The following is a 20440-nucleotide window of genomic DNA, read 5'->3' as shown; positions in this document are numbered from 1 at the left end:
TCCTTTTCGAAAACAAAATTATTCTATCCCTATATAAAAGTTTTGATAAAAGTTTAGAAATTCTGAAAAGTGGTTTTAAGTAAATTGAAAAGGGGAGTAAAAAGGAAATTGCCCTAACTAAAAATTAACTATCAGTCAAAATAAATGAAATCTGAATGAATAATTGAATCTCCACAATCAATCAATCAACTCTGGGCATTTCTCTTTTCGTCAACTAAATGACACTAAGATTTGCCTCGGCCCGCCGAACCAGGCACAGGGGCTCAACCCCTGCCGTCGCACCTTGGAGAGAGAGAGAGACGCATCACGTTCACGACACTGATCGTTATAATTTGCTACGTACCAGTCACACGGCCTGCCTGCCGCCCAAGATCATTACCAGAATACCCGGGGAGCCAACCCAGGCAGGAGCTGAGACACCCCCCCTGGGCTACCAGAGCATATAGCTCTAACACATGTCAGATCACCGACCAATAAATGTTCTTTTGCGAGACCTTTAGAACCACTAGGCTCATAAACTGTATACCCTCATGGCCGAGACTACCTAGATAGAGATCATAGGCAGTTAGCTCCGCAGAATCTGCACAAGGACGTTTATCTTTGGTTACTTAAACTTCGATTGGAGAAAATCTCGAGTTTTTCAATTGCATCCAAGAAAATGAAAGGGGCTATGATGAAAAGGAAAGAGGTCACAACAAAGGCATTCACCTGAGCGTTACCGATAGTATATACGCTTACTTTAACATAGGTTCTTCAAGGTAGATTTTCCTCTCACATACCATGGTAATGTGTTTCTTTATTATTGTACAGTGGGAACTTCACTACAGCAATAATTATTACCATTGTTATGAGACACAAGTTGGAGGAAAATGACCTTGGAGTGTCTGTTTTAAAATAACAAACTATAGAGTAATGTAGCACGAATTCTGTAGTTGCAGTATGAATACAAGTAAAGATACCGGTATTAACATAAAGACTATGTAAGAACAGACTAAAGACTGACTTCTTCATGATGTCTTGAATATTATTCTATGTTTCGATGTTTAAAGTTATATTCGATGTTATTCTATATTTCGATAAATTTCTTCAGCAGAAAGCAGAGTTCGATGTCGACTATTCTTTTATGCCAGAGGGCTAATCTTTTATATGGAAATTAAATTCTTAACAAAATACAACTTTCGGACAATATTGTGTACAGAAGCACAGAAGTGAAAATCTATAAAGGAATATAAAGTGTTATAACTACTTCTATTAAATGTATAGCATTCATGTAAGTGATATTAGGTGTTATAAGCTTTCAAAAACAGCGAAACTGCACACAAATACATGGAAATACTGTTGAAAGTTTTGAGGGTATATGCATGAGATGCTATTATACCTAAAGTTATAAATTACAGATAAAACAAAAAACGGTAATACATTTATAAATTAGGATCACATGCACAATAGGATAAAATATGTTAAAGATTTACTGTGTTTAATACGAATAAGTTACGTTTAACAAGTTAACTGATTTTTGGTAAGATATATAATTTAAAAAGTACGCACTTGCAAAGTGGCTTGCTGTAGGCAAAACCATCTATTCTTTCACAGCTTGGAAATGCATAGTGGCACAATAAGGTCTCAGCTGCTGTCCTGCATGGTTCTAAAAGGGAAGATATAACTTCTTCCCAGAGATCTTGTGCAATTTGTTCATTAACAGGTATGGGTGACCCATCTGTGCTGAAGTTATAGTACACAAGACCTGCAGATCCCAAATATTTTCGGCAGGTAGTTCCTGTATATAAAGAACAATAGCCCTGAGGTGTGTCTGGTGGAGGACGGCGAATGTTGGAAAGGGGTGGCTCGGACGCTTCTTCTGTGACTATGGCTTGGCTGTCTGTAAAAGAGAAGAGATGGCTACTATACTCAATTTTATTTAATCCAGGAGACATAATTTCTTGAGAACTATTTATTTGACAAAAAATAATATGAGGATATATTTTATAAGTGATATCTTATGACTTTGCATATTACAGTGTTGTATGCTATGGGTTTAGATTTGCCTGTATGTGGTACGGGCATATGCCTTTCGAATGTTTTAGTTTCTGATTATACTGCATAATTTATTTCAGTTTAATTTTTATGTTCTGGCGACATTACCTGACTATAAGAATAAATTTATCAGATATGGTTTTGTTTTATTTCCTTTTGCTGCTGAATTCATAGTGAAGTATCTATTTTCTTTCGGATAACTTGTATTGGATTTTCTAAACGTTTCGCTTAGTAAAGTTTTTTTACAATAATAAACTTTTATAATATCAAAAGCATGCTACATAGCTTTTACGTTATATTATTGTAATTTCCATTTTTAAATTTTCCTTCGTTCCTTGTTTTAAAAATACAAAATAAATATCATTTCTGCATTTTTCCTTGTTTTAAAAATACAAGATAAATATCATTTCTGCATTTATCCTTGTTTTAAAATAGGTCATACTGAGTGTAATAAAATATGTTCCTGGTCACGGCACCAAATGTAATAAAATATGTTGTGTCAAATGTGATGATAGAAGTGTGTGGTCTAAAAGGAATATAAAATTAAAAGTAACTTACCCCCAAAGGATGACACTTAAAATAATGTGAACTAAGTAATATTTATTATAACTTGACATCATAAAATTTTGAATTACTACTAGCATAAATTAAGTAAATATAGCCAGACAGAAGCTTATTAACTGTGATCGAATAGCGGCTGAAAGAAATAGTCCTACCATTCTGAATCCTAACCTTTCGTACAAGAAACGTGTAATATTCCAATCAAAGTAAATCTCAGTACATCGTCTTTAAACAAAGTTTCATGATAAAAAATATCAAATTTTATAACGGAGGAAATTGAGTTGACTGGTTATTCAAATATATTTTTGAAGAAATACGAGGCGAATATTCGTATCATCAGATAAGTGGAACACGTGCATATGAAGTCCTTTCGAGGATAATTTAATTCCAATATATTTTTGAGGAGTAGTAGAACCTCGTTAGTTTACTGCAGGAGTCAGCATCTAGATAATTTTAGTTGAATCTTCAGTACCAATTTCTTTACTCTGTGAAATACATTGCTCTACACACAATATGGAGATGGCAGTCAAAAAAGAACGAAAAAAACAAACATGGCGCACACGTCAGCCGGGGTCAAGACAGCCAGAAGAACGACCTACACCTTCGGACCCCAGCAGCAGCAGAAGAAGAAACCGGTTGTAGCCGTCAATTTCTCTCTGTCATTGAGCGGTCGCAGTGAACAGACTTTATGTTGAATAAATGTGGAGGCTTGCTGCACACTGAGTTGAAATATTAAGTTATCTCTGAAATTTCTAGATGCGTAATGAATACGAAGTGCAAAGCTATGTAAAGTGTTTCAGCCAAAATTATAGAAGTATTTTGTGGAAAATATGTTTACTACTCACACTTGCATGTGTGAAAATTGTCTAACATTGCAAAGGTCCTATCTCTTTCTCTATATGCATCCTATCTCTTTCTCTATATGCATATATACAATATTTGTGACACGTATAATTCATCTAAAAACGCAATTTTCTTTCAACTTCCATAATAGAAAACAGAGAATATTAGAACGGTTTTCGGAAATTTGTAAAGCTGAGAAGTCTCGCAAGGAACATAACAGGTAGTGTTAATCGCTTACATAACAAAAGCATCTAAACTAACAATCACCGAAGAATAATTGTGTAATAAAAATATAGACAATTCTGGGCTGAATTTCTGAAATTCATTGAGCATAGAAGAAGTTAACACTCAAAGGCATCACAGACAAGGAACTTCACTCACAGAGCAAAGCCTAAAATCTAAATTAGCAAACACCGAACAGAAGTTCAGTAGGATACATACATTTAAGGAACTCAATCCAGCTGGCCGCTACTGAAATCATTTACTAAACTAACAGTTGCTCATTGCCCCCTATCCATAGGTTTATTCAAAGGAAAAAGTAAATACTTTATGCAGAATCCATCCTACGGCTTGGAGGCAAGGCGTGCGCAAATTTCCAAATTGCTGTTCTTAACTGTTTTCGACAAATTTCCAGGAAGTTGCCAAGCCTACGAAATATCGTCAAATACACTCATGTCCGTAAATTAAGGATAATTCGGAGTCACGTGGAAATCGAACTCTAAAATAAATATATCACCTGTAAAATCACTACACACATCTTCAAGAATCATATGCAAATTTCAGGAAGTAACCAAATGATACCGATGGTACGTCACAATGACGAGAGTGTAAGAGAGTGATATATAAGGAATACAGACAAAGAAGTAAAATTGTTCGCAGGCGCTTTATAAGCCTTTCAGTGCAATAACCGAATAGTTATGACACAAAGGACGCATTTGGATGATTTGTTACGTGGTAGAATTATCGGCCGTCTGGAATGTGAGCGTACCCAACTGGAAGTATCAGACGAACTTTGAATTGCCCAGAGTGTCATCTCCAGGCTTTGACAACGATTCCAAGATGATGGTAATGTTCCTCCGATAATATTAGCAGATAATATTAGCATTCCTCCTAGACGTTACAGCACAGGTCGCCTCTGAGTTACAACGCCGAATGAGGACCGGTATTTGGCAGTTACTGCCAAAAGAAACAGGAGGAGAACAGCCTCAGACCTGTCTCGTCAGCTCTCTTCAGCCACTGGTACGACAATTTCAAGGCAGACCTTAGGGCAGATTGGTTCTATATGCTCGTAGACCTGTCAGATGCGTTCCACTTACTGCAACTCACTGTCGCCTGCGGTTAGCCTGGAGTAGAGGGCATGCATTGTGGACACCGCAACAGTGGGCTTGTGTGATGTTTTCCGACGAGTCCAGGTTTAGCTTGCACTCTGATTCTCGCCGAAATTTCATATGGAGAGCTCCAGGTACCCCTTACCACCAAGAAAACATTATTGAACGACACCGTTACGGTGGTGCAGGAGTGCTCGTTTGGGGTGGAATTATTCTGGGTTCCAGAACTGACCTGCATGTTCAAATTGGAACCATGACAAGCCAAATCTATCGGGACGTCATTCTGGAACAACATGTACGTTTGTTTCGGGGCGCCATGGGCGCATAATTTGTGTTTATGGATGACAATGCCCGTTCTCACCGTGCAAACATCGTAAGCGAATGCCTTCAATCGGAGGATGTCACCCGCATGGACTGGCCAGCATTCTCCCCGGACTTGAATCCAGTAGAGCACGTCTGGGATATGCTTGGCCGACGAGTTGCAGCCCGTTAACCTCCTCCTACATGTCTACCGGAACTTCGGAGAGCATTGCTTTTTGAGTGGTGTAATATCCCCCAAGATCAGATCGATAATTTGATACTCAGCATGCCTAGGCGTTGTATGGACTGCATTGCATCGTCTGGGAGACATAAAATGTACTATTAATAATCATACCAACCATGTAATATTGTTTTTTTTTTGTAAATAGGTTTTTTTTTTGTAATTTGCTCCAGGGAGAAAAATTCGCTAATTTTTTTTAATAATATCAAACATATAGCATCTTTTTTTGCTCTTTTCCTTTTGTTTAATATATAAGCTTTACAAATAAGTCAAATTTGTTTTGCTTCTAACTCCTTTGCCTGATTTTGCATTATCCTTAATTTATGGACATGAGTGTAATTTAAACTTGGCAACAAAAAATATCTCCAAAGCCCAGCAGAAGAGCTTCTGCACATAGCATTGGTTCTAATTATGCTACGTTTACAAATCAAAAGTCAGTCGACACTGAATTAAATGGTCTGTAACATAATACACGAAGCAAATATTTACGAAAAAGCAACAGATTTAATTAAGCAAATAGTATTGCACAAAATGCATTAAAGAAATGGAAACAATACAGAATACATGGAAACAAATACATTTATATATTTGCAACAATATATTCACGATCCATCCATTTCGCTTATCATCCTGAGCTCTCTTGACTTGTTTAGAAAATATATTAGCATTCTATGGGCAAACAACTAGAATACTTTAACTAAATCATTAATTAAAACAAAATCATTGCAAGATGAAAGAACGTTTTCTAAAATGTTCGTTTTTAGTTTGATGTAGGTGTTAGTCTAGTTTATCATTTACGACCTTAAAATAAATGAAAGCATGCTGGCAAAAGTTTCAATTTGCTAACACTTTCAGATTTCATAGGGAACCAATACTAGAAAGAGAGAAATGTAAATAAATTATTAAAGTAAATGTAATAGTAAATGTAATAAAGTAAAGCATTTCTGCGAATATTTATTTGTAGCGCATTCTATGCTATTAAAATAATTGCAGTCATTTCGTACTGCTAATATTATCGGCAACGCAGTTGCGAATATCTGCTTCGAATTTTGAATGACAATTGGTATAATCTTCACGTGAATGCAGTAGAATTTAATGTACTGCCTTCATTAGCGATTTTGTTTTCAATATCGCAAATATTAAATGGCTTAAGAATTTCATACGAAATAATTGTGAGGGAGTTTTTTTTTTTATCAAGATGCAAAAGAGAAAACTATTTCAAGAAAGCATTAGATTCCTTGATAAGAAATAATACCATTAATGATATGCGGATAATGATAATTTGTAGAATTTTATTAAACTCAGCAATGCTATTATTTTATCTTTACTTTCAATTCTATTTTCATGAACTCTTACTAAAATACAAATTAGGGCAGACGGCATATAAAGGCAGAGGTACTGAGTTCGACACAGAGCCTTTGGCAGCTATCGCTGTCCGGTCATTCTGCTAGACCATCCTGCTTTTGAATCGTTAATAAGCTTTAGCTTCACTAGCCGTAATAGCTTCGTGAAAATGACAAGGTTTTATCCAAAGCTTATTTAAATGTAATATTATTTTGAATATTTTAATTGACTAGAACTTTCGTTCAAAGATTTTATGCAAGTAGCAGCTTTTATTTCAGTATTTACTTTTTTGCTATCAGATAGCTTGTCTAATCATCAGATTGTCGAGCAAATAAAAAGGTTTATTTTAAACCTTCGACGGAATTTGCAGTTTTTTCACTTAGTAATTACGACGGGATGAAAATCATCTGTGAGACTCAAAGAGCTGATGGTTAGTGTGGAATCGTACAAACTGATTAATTTAAAGACTTTGTTGTTATAATGCAGTCATGTTGCCGTCCCTTTGTTATCAATGAAAGTTAATTTCATCTGAATATATAAATATACTTTTTTTAATTCATGCAATGTAGATTTCTAGAGCTAGCAACAATACGTAATTAACACCCATAACACTTACAACAGTTTGCCTTTTATTACTAGAGAACTGAATGATAAATTTAGCTTGCAAACAGATCCAAGTTTATGATATCGATAAATACTTTACAGTATTCTAGATCTGATTCCCCTTCCTTACGGTATTCTCTCAAGAAAAAATTCACTCTCTGCTTACTTTATTATAAAAGTATACTTATGAAAAATACAGTGAACAAAGTAGGTGTTATGGAAAATATTTTTTGGTTAAAAGTAGGTTAATTATAGCTAAACTTTTGAGGAGATAAAAATGACATCCAGACTTAAAATTGCATTTTATATTGGCGAATTTAATCCTGATTTAATTCAAGGGTCAACTTTAGTTAAAATGCTTTGATGATCTGAACTGCGAAATAAAATGAAGATAACAAAAAAGAGAAGCTGATTTAAATTTCGGTATTGATTATACTATGGTATGTTGCATATTAAATGTGTTTGAAAACTATAACTGTAAATTAATAGCGGAATTTTCCAATCATAACTAAACATTTCTTAAAACATCTCGGTCTAATAGAATTTTTTTTTAAACAAGAGGTTCAAAATGATTTAATTTTTCCTAAAATATTATTTTTGTACAGTTGAGATCAATAATAATGTATCTGAAGAAGATTCTGCTTGCTTGTAACAAAAACTCCATTTTTTGCAGGGTAAAAAAGGTTGAAATTAAAAATGGTGGTTCTCAAGGGAAATATTCCGATACATTTGATGAAGACCACTTTCATGAATGAGAGATATGCGATATATATCTCCAAGTAGCGTGTTAAACTAGTCGAGAACTCGACAGAAGAGATGACGGAAGATTTGATTCTACCACCATGCCATTAATCAAATGAAGACTCAACACCAGCTGTTGCATCCGACGATTCTTTTGGTTATTTGTCCAATCCATCAACAGCCCATCAGATCTTCCACGTAAAAGCTGAGGCCAACAACAAGGTTAGCACCCTGTTTTGAATCGAAGTTTAATAGGTAATTACGCCCCATTTTGAATTCTTTCCTTCCCCCCTTTTCAGTTGCAACCCCCTCGAAATTTTAGAAAGTTTGAGATACGTTCAGAAAGATACAGTTCTTTTTATTTCTGAATTTGCTTGCGGTTCAGAGAACAGTTGCTGACTTAAAACTAATGAGTAATGGCCTTTTTTTTTGCCTTGGGGGGAAGGCTGGGATGCAAGGGCAAAAATGTCAGAGACGAAAAAAAGAATAAAATGCGTCCAACGTATCTAAAGCGTTTTAAATTTTTTCCCCAGAAAAATGTTTTATTCTAATCTTTAAAAATATTTTTTGAAGCAATAATTGGCGCTCTAGATACAAGCTTAGAAGGAGAGACGTCCGGCAACCACTGTCTTCTAAAAGGAAGCTTTGAATGAATATTTTACTTTCATGTCATTAGAAAAGAATTGCAGTACATATACGAATTTATATTTTAAGTGCTGAATAATTTTCTCTGCCTAATGAGTAACAAAATGTCACCTTTTTTAAAGCGAAACAGAATGAATTAAACTTGTCAACTGCCTGGAGGAAACCAACGTAGTTTTTACTCTGAAGGAAAAACTTGAATGTAATTTTTTTTATCTTTTTGTAAATTTGTAATCTCCTTTAACACCTTAAAAAGCTTTCTAGATTAGTTAAAAAAACGGAATACATATTTAAGCTTTTAGAAAAAAATGGTTTGTTCTTTCAAGTGAATTTAATGTATGATGATGTTTTCTTCTTGCGTTGTGTTCTCAGTGACGTTTTCGTGTGCGATGTTTTCGGCGGACACCAGTAACAAAGAACTAGGACAACCAGTTTTCGGCGGACACCATTGAGGCTTCGGACTATGAACAATTGAATTCACGAACAAATATTCCAAACAAATAATGTCTTGGATGTGCGATGTATGTATCCCGATGTTTTCGGCAGACACCAGCGACAAAGGAATAGGACACCAGGTTTCCGCGGGCACCAGTGACGCTTTGGATTATGAATAATTTAATTCATGAACAAATGCTCCAAACAAATCATGTCTTGGGTGACGAACGATGTCTCGAGATACGAAATTATAAACCAGAAAAAAATGATATGCCAAAATACAGTTAATGCAGTGGATGGAAACATCTTCAAAAATAAAAACACAGAAAGAAAGATAGTCCTAGTTATTTGATCCCCGAAATTCGGGCAAAATGGTGTAAAATGCAGAGGTTTATAGAATATTATCATCCTGATAAAGTAGTATAAAACTGAAGCATAAATATTTGCATTGACAGTGTCAGGTCTTGCATTAGAAACATAAATTTTTTAATGAGACGAAGACATACTGATTCTCAAATATAGGCTGATTGTGTGAAGAGAAAGAGGTAGGAAAAAAACAGAAACACGGTAGCTACCAGATATTTTTACGAAATACGACTACCGTTTACAAACAATAATATTATGCACCTTTAGCTTCTCTTTTTACTTCCTTCTACAAAGTAAAAAGGAAGTATTGTAATCGCAAAAATTTCATCCCTCGTATTTCAACGCAAATATCCATTTTCACCGCTATCGAATGCAATTTAACGATGTTTTTGAGTGACATCTTTACGTAAGGACAGGATAAAGGACTCGTTTCCCCCCAAAATTGAAAAACTAATTTAAAATGAATTCTGAAGAGAATTTTTCGTGGCGTCTGTGCGTCCGTACGTACATACGTACGTATGTATCTCGCATAACTCATAAACGAGTAGCCTCAGAACGTTAAAATTTTGTATGTAGGACTGCTATAACATGTAGATGTGCACCGCGTATTTTGGTTGCAATTGGCCGCACCAAAAGTATATAAATACATGTATACAGTATATATATCCACTTTGTTACTCGGCTCAGTGATGTCAGTTTTTTATTCTTAATATATTCGTAAACTTTGCATTTTTTGCTTTAAAAATGATTGAATTATGTTGCTCTTATTTTCCGATTAAGGTATTTATGTCTTCTGTATTAAATCTGTATTTTTAGAATTATTAACAATTTAAAAGTTGTTTAAGTGCCGCTAAGCCTAATAATTTTTTCCATGACGGCTATTGCTTGTTAACATTTGAAACAGCAGAATAGTAGATTTGTTGCCAATCTAGAGAAAGTCTGCTTTTGTTATTGCGAATCAAATCATACTTAATCCATTCTGGAATTTATTCGAGGAAATAAGTGTTTAAGATTTACTTCATAATTTTCAATACAGACATCTTGAGTTTTAATGTATTTTTGCCGTGTCGCGAAGTGAGAACTGAATTAATTGAATGAGAAGTACTGAATCGAAAAACTGCTTGTTTCTTTTTCTGCTGTTGTTCTTTGCTTAATTTCTTTATATATCGTTTTAGATTTATTATAGTATTTGAATAGATTGGAAACGATTAGATAATTCTTATTGTGCATTCTGAGTTAAAAAATGAACGAAATGTAACGCTATTAAGTGAACCTAGAGTGTCGTTATGGTAAACAAATATAATGAATTTTAAAGAGTGCATTTATTCTATTGTGGTTTATGAGCTATCGACGAAGTAGATTTAACTCAATCCAGTAAGTTTAAATGAAATGCAAGAAAAAATTGGTATATTTTAATATTCCGTACAAGAAAGTCATGTGGTGCACACATCAGATTTTTTTTCTATCGCCGTCCATTTTCCTTTGCAGAGCTACGATAAAATTATTCAAGATTTCTAATTCCTACACGTTTAGTGTGTTAGGTTTAATGAATTCCATTGGTTTTACATTACCAACTTATGTACAAAGAACTCTTTTTTCAGCAACTATTTGGGATGCGAGAGGGGTTAAAGCATTTTACATTAATTCCTATGGGAAACATTAATTTCGTTCACGAATATTTCGCTTGATGAGCTATCTTCAGCTATGATGAGCTAACGATTAAATTCGTGAACCAAGATTTTGATATACTGTATTAATATTTGTTAATTAGTTATTTACATATAATAATTAATTAACAGTTAATTATTTACAAATACTTTACAAAACGTCTCTAATAATTAACTCCACTTAAAATGAATAATGTAAAAAACAAAATTGAAGCAATAATCGCAAAGAAGACTCGTAATTCAGAAAATAATCATAAAATGTAAGGAATTTTGAATGTTATTGAATCTGATGATATTTACAACACTATTTATATTTGAAATTGAGAATCATGAAGAATGCTTTTCTCAGTTCTCTTTTCTGTAGAAAAACATTTTATTGATCAATGATATAAAAAATAAATAAAAGAAATCAATAAACATTTAAGCTATATTGCAGCTGGTAATTTAAAGATATGCCTTTGGAAAATTTCCCCAAACACAGCGAAATCAAATCACATTTTCAAAAAATTAACTCAGAGAACTGCAATGAATAATAATGAGATTCTCAAATGAGATTTGTCGGATTCATTACAAATCGGATTACATTTATTCCCGGCATTCCCTAGCTTTCACTTTATCTTTCCTTTGCGGCAGTTTGATTTATTTTTGAAATCATTAAAATGTATATTAGATTAATTTGTCTTACAATACTATAAGCAACGTGAAAGGGAAATAAAATTTGTGCAACTGAAATAGATTTCAGAACTGATGTATTATGATAAATTATAACTTCGAAATAATTTAATATGTTTCTCATTTATATACTGTACCATTGCAGTGTATTATTTCAAGCCACAAAACTTTATAATACAAAACACACCATAAAATGTGTTCAAGAAGAGACGAAATTAATTTTAATATATATTATTTGCGTTTTAGAATAACACATATTCGCTTATAATTAAGTTCTTAAATAATTTATTGAGATTCCAGATAATACAATTTTATCTTTAGTGACAGATAATCACAAAATTGTATTCAATTATTATTCGTTGTAATTAAATTACTCATAATTATATCTTGAAATATTTGTTTGTATATTATAGTACAGAGGATATAGTTAATCAGAGTTTGGAAATCGGTTATTGGAGAATCCAGATTTAATTAAGTTTACAGTAAATGCTTGAATGAGTTTAGAAATATGATAAGCGCAATGTTATTGGAACTAGAATCTTTTTAACCTTGCTTTGAAAATGTAATAAGGGAATGAAAATCTATTGAAACCATTTACCTCAAAGTATTCTCAATAGAAAATACTTCAAAAATAATTTAAAAGAATTATTATGCGCTTTTATTCAATAAAAATTTCATCATATTTCAATGCAAATATCCATTTTCACCGCTATCGAATGCAATTTAACGATGTTTTTGAGTGACATCTTTACGTAAGGACAGGATAAAGGACTCTTTTACCCCCAAAGATTTTTAAATTTCTGAAGAGAATTTTTCGTAGCGTCTGTGCGTACGTACGTATGTATCTAGCATAACTCAAAAACGAGTAACCCCAGAACGTTGAAAATTTGTAACTAGGACTGCTATAACATGTAGATGTGCACCTCGTATTTTGGTTGCAATCAGCCGCACCAAAAGTGTATAAATATATGTATGTAGTATATATATCCACTTTGTTACTTGGCTCAGTGATGTCAATTTTTTATTCTTATATGTTCGTAAATTGTGCATTTTTTGCTTTAAAAATGATTGAATTATGTTGTTTTTATTTTCCGGTTAAGTTCTTATGCCTTCTGTATTAAATCTGTATACAATAGTTTTACGGAAGTATTTATTTCTAGGATGATAATTAACTCATTTATTCAGGTCAAATTCAAGTTTTTAAAAATATTTCTTTCAACGAAAAAAGTAATGTACTGTTATTTATCAGTTATTTTAAATAGAAATTTTTGCACAAATGTTATTTCTTAATTTAAAAATCATAGCAATTATAATGACTGAGTTCGAAATTCAATATAATTAATTGTAGATTTTTTAATAAGAATCGAGACATCAGAGGTCTGTGATGCTGCGTCTGAAGTGATTAATTTGCGAAATAGTATGCAGTATCAATACGTGAGTAGAATGCATCGAAACGAACGAAATATATAATATAATGATTTATTTAGACTTTTGACTCACTGAAATGGAATCTTGTGGGTGTAAGATTCCCGTACTTCAACCTGGGCTACGTTCTCAGAGATAATATGGCCTAAAGAGCCAACGGGTTCAGTCTTTCTCTATAAATGCCCGAATGGCAAAGAAATAGGGCACAGAAAAGGGAAAATTATAAAATTTGTTCTTAATGTCTTCCTTAATATCCTAAAATTCTGCAGTTGCTTCATTATCTTAACAATATGAAAAGAATCTACGAAGTAAAGTAGCAGAAATATTATTCATCATGGTGGTACAAAATAGTTAAAACTAGTTTTCTCATCTTTGAGAAAAAGATTTTCTATCAAAATTGATAAGATGATTAGTTTTTTTTATCTATATTAAGTTTTTCAATAGCCACCGTTTAAAAAATGAGATAAACATTTATTGCAGTTATTTTAAGCGGTTTTCATGTTGCTGTTAACACACTAAGATAGAAGGTATGGAGGAAGATGCACATATACTAAAAATATTTATCGTTCTAAGCCAGCTTACCTGATTTGGTAAGGACGAAAATGTGAAAATCTTTGCTGTCGGTGACTGTATAATTAGCGCTGCGAATGTAGTTGGTGGCACGGCATAAGTACATCGTACTTTCTGTAGCATTGATCGTCAGCATAGAGTGGGATAAAGTCGGCACCTCGCTCTTCAGCTGCAACGAAAAAAAAATATACATATGATTCAAAACTTTTGAGATGAATGATCAGAAAATTATAGAATTAAAGAAAGATACCAAGAGTTAAAGCTGAAATGAAACGTTAACCTTATCTGGTGCTGCGTGTAGGAAGAATGTAGTAAAATTTATTTCATATTTGAACTGCAGTACTACCTTTGTGAATACGTTTTCATATGTATTAAAATAGCATGAATGACGAGATATTAAGTACACTTACAAGGAAGCTTCCCCTTTCTTATTGCATTCCTTTGCGTTGTAAGTGGTAAGACGTCTGGCTAGCGGTTGGAAGTCTGAAGCTCGAAACCCGGCGGAGACAAACCCTGATTTAAAATGCTTAATGAACTCTACAAGTAGCGCTTGCTAAAAATGTAGTGGACGATAGAGTTTCGCAACTGTGTCTCCCTTTCTTCAGTCCTTAATGCTTGCACAGAAGAACTCTACTAAATTTTAAAATGGATTTGTTGACCTAGTGATTGTTTTTTTCATTCTAACAAACACAAACTCTCGCAGATTACCTGCGAAGGTAACGCAGAACCTTTTCCTTCTAACTGTTGAATTTTATGCCAGCCTAATACAAGAATACCAGTGAAGCAAATACGAACTGGCATTCAACCTACGCTGTCTAGTCGTTGATTCGACTGCCCATCCGGTAGAGGCAGCAGAGACAATAAAAACAGGCGAGATTCAAATTACAGGGAAGTAGAAATGACGATATCTTATTAGATATTGTAATGCTAATATTACTACGTATTCTTTATTGTAATGTAGGTTTCCTTTAAAAAATTCAGATTGTTATAGATACCTGTTATTTATCTACGACTATAAGGTATTTTCTTCCTCCTCTCTGAATGACTTCGCGGTGTAATTTTAGCACTTCGAGAGGTTCAGGTTCTATTCCCGGCGAGAGCATTGCTCATTTTCACGTCTCCATCACTGAAAACGTAATGACTCTACAGTTGCGCCCGAACTGAAAGGTGGTGGATGATGTTTTTTCACCACCACGATTTGGCGTTTGGGTCCCTAATCCCCAGTCGCCCTTTAAAAGGGAGGGGGATATATGAGGTATTTCCTCCCTCCTTTCTGTATGCTTTCGTGGTGTAACGGTAGCATATTCAGCGAATATTCTCGAGTTCCAGGTTCGAGTCCCGGTGAGGGCATTGCTCCTATTTCTCGTCTCCAGCATAAAAAAAAAAAAAAAAAAAACCTGATAACTCTACACGGCTACATTTTATTTGTTATGTTCTTACTGTAGCCGCGTCTTTTGAAAATTAAATTATTCAATTAAGTTTCCTCTCAACATTTTTAAACAAAAAAGTAAATAAATAAAAGAGAAAAAACACGTGTGGAAATGCTATAATATTAGCATACTATGAAATTGATTAAACATTATGAATTGCTAATAATCGCAATCTTCAGCTATTTACTAGTTCAAAAATTTATTAAAATTACATTTCGTCCTGCCTTCCTCAGAAATGTTAATAAAATGTCTTGAAACCAAACAAATACGAGAAATTCTTTAACTTCATATACCTCAACAATTTGCAGAAAAGGAAAAGTCAGAATGTTGGCGGGAGAGAGTGAATAAGCGAAGGACGTGAGGAGCAGGAGCTAATTGCAGTTGAAATAAGTACCAAGCACAAGCCTTGTTTTCACAAAGTAAAATCTTAATTAGCTAAACGAGACATTTGTGCCATCAAATATTCTGACACACAAAATGAACTTCTTGACGTTAATATTTGTTAGATGCTCTGTTTGCGTAGAACACCGTTTCATTTGGTGTGGCGAGAGACGAGAGTTTATTGCAATTTAAAAGGAAAAATTGTGTGTTCCTGTTAGGAGAATACTATGTCTCCTCTAATCAGTTAAAGTTATTCCGGAGATGACTGGAAGTTCTTGAAAGCATCATTGCTTTTTAAAAATATCATAACATGCTAATAGAGGTAATACTAAATGAGAAAGTTTAACGGAGAACAATATTTGAGAGGAAAAGGGAGCTGAGTTTTGTGATCATAAATGAAAATGAATTCGTCATAATACTAAATGAATGTATAAATATTATTAGTAATAATACGCAAACTTTCATGTGGAATTTTAATCTGTAAGCTAATGCACAGAAAAACAATTTGTAAAATAAATTGAGAACGAATATCTAATATGCTTGTAGTTATTTTGTATTTACGCTTGGAGTCATTAGGTTATTTTGAAGCATGAGATATAAAAAATGTGCAGTGCCCTCGCTGGGAATCGACCCTGAACCTCTCGATTACGGGCCGAGTGTGCTACGGTTACACCACAAAGGCATGCAGAAAAAAAGAAGATACCTTATTTTTTTCTTTGTTGATTCATTGTTTCCTTTGTTGAAATGGGCGTGGCCTGTCATGACCATAAGACCACATTGTCCTCGGGTCGGGCTGCGTCGAATACTGATACTGATACCTTATATACTCCCCCTGAAAGCGACCCAAAGAAGATCATAAGGTCTCCTCCAAACTAGCCCTTGATGAAGAACTAAATTATTTAAAAGCAATAGCTATTGACAGGGGCTTTCCACCCAACATTATTAATCAAGCAGTTAAAAAATTCTCATCTCAACACACTAAAAGGCACACTCTTGTTTTAGGAGATTATAAAAATTCTGTTGTCATTCCCTTCTTTCCATCAATTAGCTATAAAGTTGCACATATTTTGCAGAAATTTAACTTTCGGGTTGTTTATTCTCCCATCAATAAAATTCCGAGTTCCATACTCAAGGACCCCATTCCGGATATGAATTCCTGGGGTATTTATAGGATTCCTTGCCAGTGTGGTTTAATTTACATTGGCCAAACTAAGAGAGCCTTAAAATTTCGCGTCAAGGAACATGAGGCATATGTTAGAAAAAAGGAAACACAGAAGTCTTCTGTTGCTCAACATTGTTGGTCCGAAAACCACACTTTCAGTTTTTCTGCTGCCAAAATTATTCAAAAAACATCTTCCATTGGAGAACTGGATTTTCTAGAGGCATTTCACATTCATAAAAATCTTTCTGTTCTAGTTAACGATCCTAATTCCAATCCAATTTGCCTTCGGCCTTTAAAGAAATTATGTTTTAGTTCTGGTTTCACCAACAGATGGCGCCACTTGCTTATTCTTGTCCAGGCTTTCTTATCTTATCTAATCATTATTTCCTATCTGGTTCATTTGCGGTTTTGCAGCTGAGGATGGTGGTTCGGTAAGACCATCTAAACTAGTCCTGTGACAAAAATTTTGTAAATATAACGCTGATTTTTGTTGTTTGACTTCTGAATTAGTATCATAAGGTCTGTTTTCAGACCAGGTGTATCGGGTCGTATTCCTTTCATTTGTAACCTTATATACACCCCCTTTTACAGGACGACTGGGGATTAGGGAACCCAATCGCCAAATTCTGGTGGTGAAGCATCATCATCTACCACATTTTAGATCGGGCGCTACTATTATTAGGTGTTTTTTAAGTAGGAGTCATGAAAAATGTGCAATGCTGTCGCTGGAACTCAACCCTGGAGCTCTGGAATATGCTTCGAGTGTGCTTCCACTTACACCACGAAAGTATACTGGAAGGAGGGAGAAAATACTTTATATGCTAAAAGGTAGTTTCGCTTTATATATTTGTCAGCATACAAAACGAAAATAATTACTGAAGTTTTCTCTCTATTTATTCTCATAAAATGTTTCATTGAGAATTATATCAGTAGAATATTTTCTTCATAAAAAGTCGCATCCTTGAAATAGTGCGTAATTTAATAAGAGTTTCTTTAAATATGCAATAGAGCACCGCAAGAATATCAAACGATAAATTTTTATTTTACAAAGAATTCTTTTTTCTTTTCATGTGATTTTATTTTACTTTATCTAAAAATTGAAATCGCCACAAAGAGGAAATGAAAACTAACATTAAAACTGTCGCTTCGTTAAAGTGGCTAAGTTTAAATATTCTTTTAATAGAAAAAACTGTAAAATGGAAGAACTGACGTAACGCATCGAGATTCGATGTAATGTATTTTGATTCGTTTATTTGCAGTTTAACAGAAATTTAAATCAAAACCTTCGAAACATGTTCTGCTAGTTTAACAGGACTCAAAATATCGGAATACCTGGAAATTGCCTACCTAATAAAAATATTAAAAAATTGGAAAAAAAAAATTAGTTCTTTCCTATATAGGCCAATGTGGCATTATAATGAAAGTGAAGCTGTTTTATTTTTTTGTTTATAGCATTTTATTTCAACAAAAATTATGCAGTTGAAAAAAATACAACTAAAAAGGGTTGGGTTTGGTTTATGGGATTACTGCACAGCTTCGAGGGCTAGCTGCCTGCCTTCGTGGAGTATTTTCTAAAGGAAACTGGCTCGTATACACGTTGCACATGGTGAAAACCACTCACACGCCCATGCAGCCAGCCTGTTCGCGGGGTTCAAATCTCAAACCGAACTACCAGTACTCAGACCGAACTACTAGTGTTCAGCGACTTTACCGCTCGGCCGCTGGTGGGCCAATTAATAAAGAGTTCATGGTTATTAAGTACAATGACGAAAAGTAAGCACCTTGAATATTCTTTCAAAATGGAGTAACTGATTTACATATTATTTGTTTGTTTAGTAAATTGTTTAGAAATTGATTTTGGATGAAAAGTGTGTAAAATTTTTCTTCCATCTTATCGTATGGTTCGTGATCCAATTGGGAAGTACATCCAGCCAGCAATCGAAAGATCTGGAGTTCGAGTATGGGAAAAGGTGCTTTAGATTATATTGGTTCCTAGCTTTTAAAAATTCTTAATAGCTCTACAAGTAGCACCCAAATTAAAATAAAAAGAGGTGATGTATAGTAATTAATCACCACCATCAATATTGGCAATTTGGACCCTTCCTTCTCAGTAGCCCTTTAAAAGAGGGGGATGTAATTGTTTTCCTCTCTCCTTGCCCTCTCTTCGTAGTGCAACTGAAAAGCACGTCCGGATAGCAATCTCTACGTCTGATATTCGAGTCTCAGCGACGGCATTGTGAATTTATCTATCTACCCAACTTCAAAAACTTGAAATGCACGAGAGAAGAATAATAATTAAATACGTAGTAACTGATTCGCCATTAATACTTATATGCGACATATTTGTAAAATATTTTAAGGCAATATAAATACTGTAATGATCTAAATTTATTTAACAATTTCTGAAAAAACATGCATTGGGTTGTCTTATCATTTCATGCCACATCCTCCACTCTCGCCGACTAATAACTACACTGTCTGTGAACTTACAAATTAGTATATAACAGTTAGTAGGTAGAGGGTTTTGAAACACAGAGAAAAATAAGCAGTACTGAGAGTATAAAAGCCATGCTTGAAAAGAATTAAGAAATATTATAGCAGGGAAGACATGCAGTGGGATATAATAGAATACAGTATGATTGGCAATACAGTGGAGTGCTGAAATACTGAGCAATAAAGCTAATTAAATCAAAGAAAACATAAAAATATATAAATAGATTAGCAACAAGAGCAACTATATTTAATTTAGAAAGCATGACAGATGATTCGGGTGGTTACAATTCGGGTCGATTTTATTTACGTATATTAACATTATTTTCCATTGCTATCTTTCTCCCATTCCCAAACCCCATTTATATACTGCAGAATGAATATAATGTATTGCATTATGAGCCATGTGTACCATCTGTACAGAAATAATTATAAAATTTCTCCTTTTTTTGCCAACTGACTATCAGCATCATTTATCGCACATTGATACAAAATTATCTTAGAGAAGTTACGGGAAAGGCTCTAGCTTAAGGGTAGAAGGAGGGTGACGACGGGACACTAACAAGTCTTCCTATCTGCAGAAAAGGAAATAATTCAGACGAAACGGAAATGCCGACCTTATTCATCTTCCTTTTATGTGTATCGTGCTGAAGGATGGGGGAATTTCGACTCTTACTTGCTGCTTATGGATGAGGGACATTACTCTAAGTTCCCTGCTATTCCCTAGGAATTCCGTGTATTGTTGGGCGCTTTCAGTGACTTGACAAATTGATAGAATGTATTACTCACAGTCAAGGCTGTATTCATAAAAGGGTTGGATGATTAGTCAAATATTAAGACTTGTTTCAGGATCATTTTCCTCTCAGAAATCTTGCTTTTGTATCACATAACCTTTTACGCTATGCACATATCTGAAATTATTACATCCTTAATACTGTCAACCTCATAGATACGTGATTAGCTACCTTATCACTGGCTACCTTAGTACTGGGCTACCTTATCACTGAGCCTGGGTACGACTCAAAATTCCTTCCAGGGATTGGATGGTAGGAAACAGGAGTAGGAACCAGTGATCCACCGCGCAGGTCGTTTTTCATCAAAATTGAGATGGAGCTGAGCAAGCTCGTCTTGTTAGATATAAGATGCTCAAGGTCTTGGCAAAAACAAAGCTTCTCTCTTTCTTTTCACTTCGATAATACTTGTGG

The 20440-nt window shown here is 34.2% G+C and overlaps 1 protein-coding gene across 1 annotated transcript in view; it reads right to left on the bottom strand.

Annotated features, from left to right (window-relative positions):
* The window catches only part of LOC118199531 (tyrosine-protein kinase transmembrane receptor Ror2-like), a 380512-nt gene that overhangs the window by 28259 nt on the left and 331813 nt on the right, over positions 1-20440 (bottom strand). Inside the window, exons 4-5 of the mRNA XM_085815782.1 lie at positions 13785-13941; positions 1549-1879 (exon numbers count right to left, since the gene is read on the bottom strand). Of these exons, the coding sequence (XP_085671908.1) occupies positions 1549-1879; positions 13785-13941 (488 nt within the window). The remainder of the gene's footprint in view (positions 1-1548; positions 1880-13784; positions 13942-20440) is intronic.

This window comes from Stegodyphus dumicola, chromosome 4 (assembly GCF_044657685.1).
Source record: "Stegodyphus dumicola isolate Sdum_Otavi_A_Nest chromosome 4, ASM4465768v1".
Classification (NCBI taxonomy): Eukaryota; Metazoa; Arthropoda; class Arachnida; order Araneae; family Eresidae; genus Stegodyphus; species Stegodyphus dumicola.
Note: the sequence above shows the minus strand (reverse complement) of the source record. Positions and strands in the feature narration are given on the sequence as shown.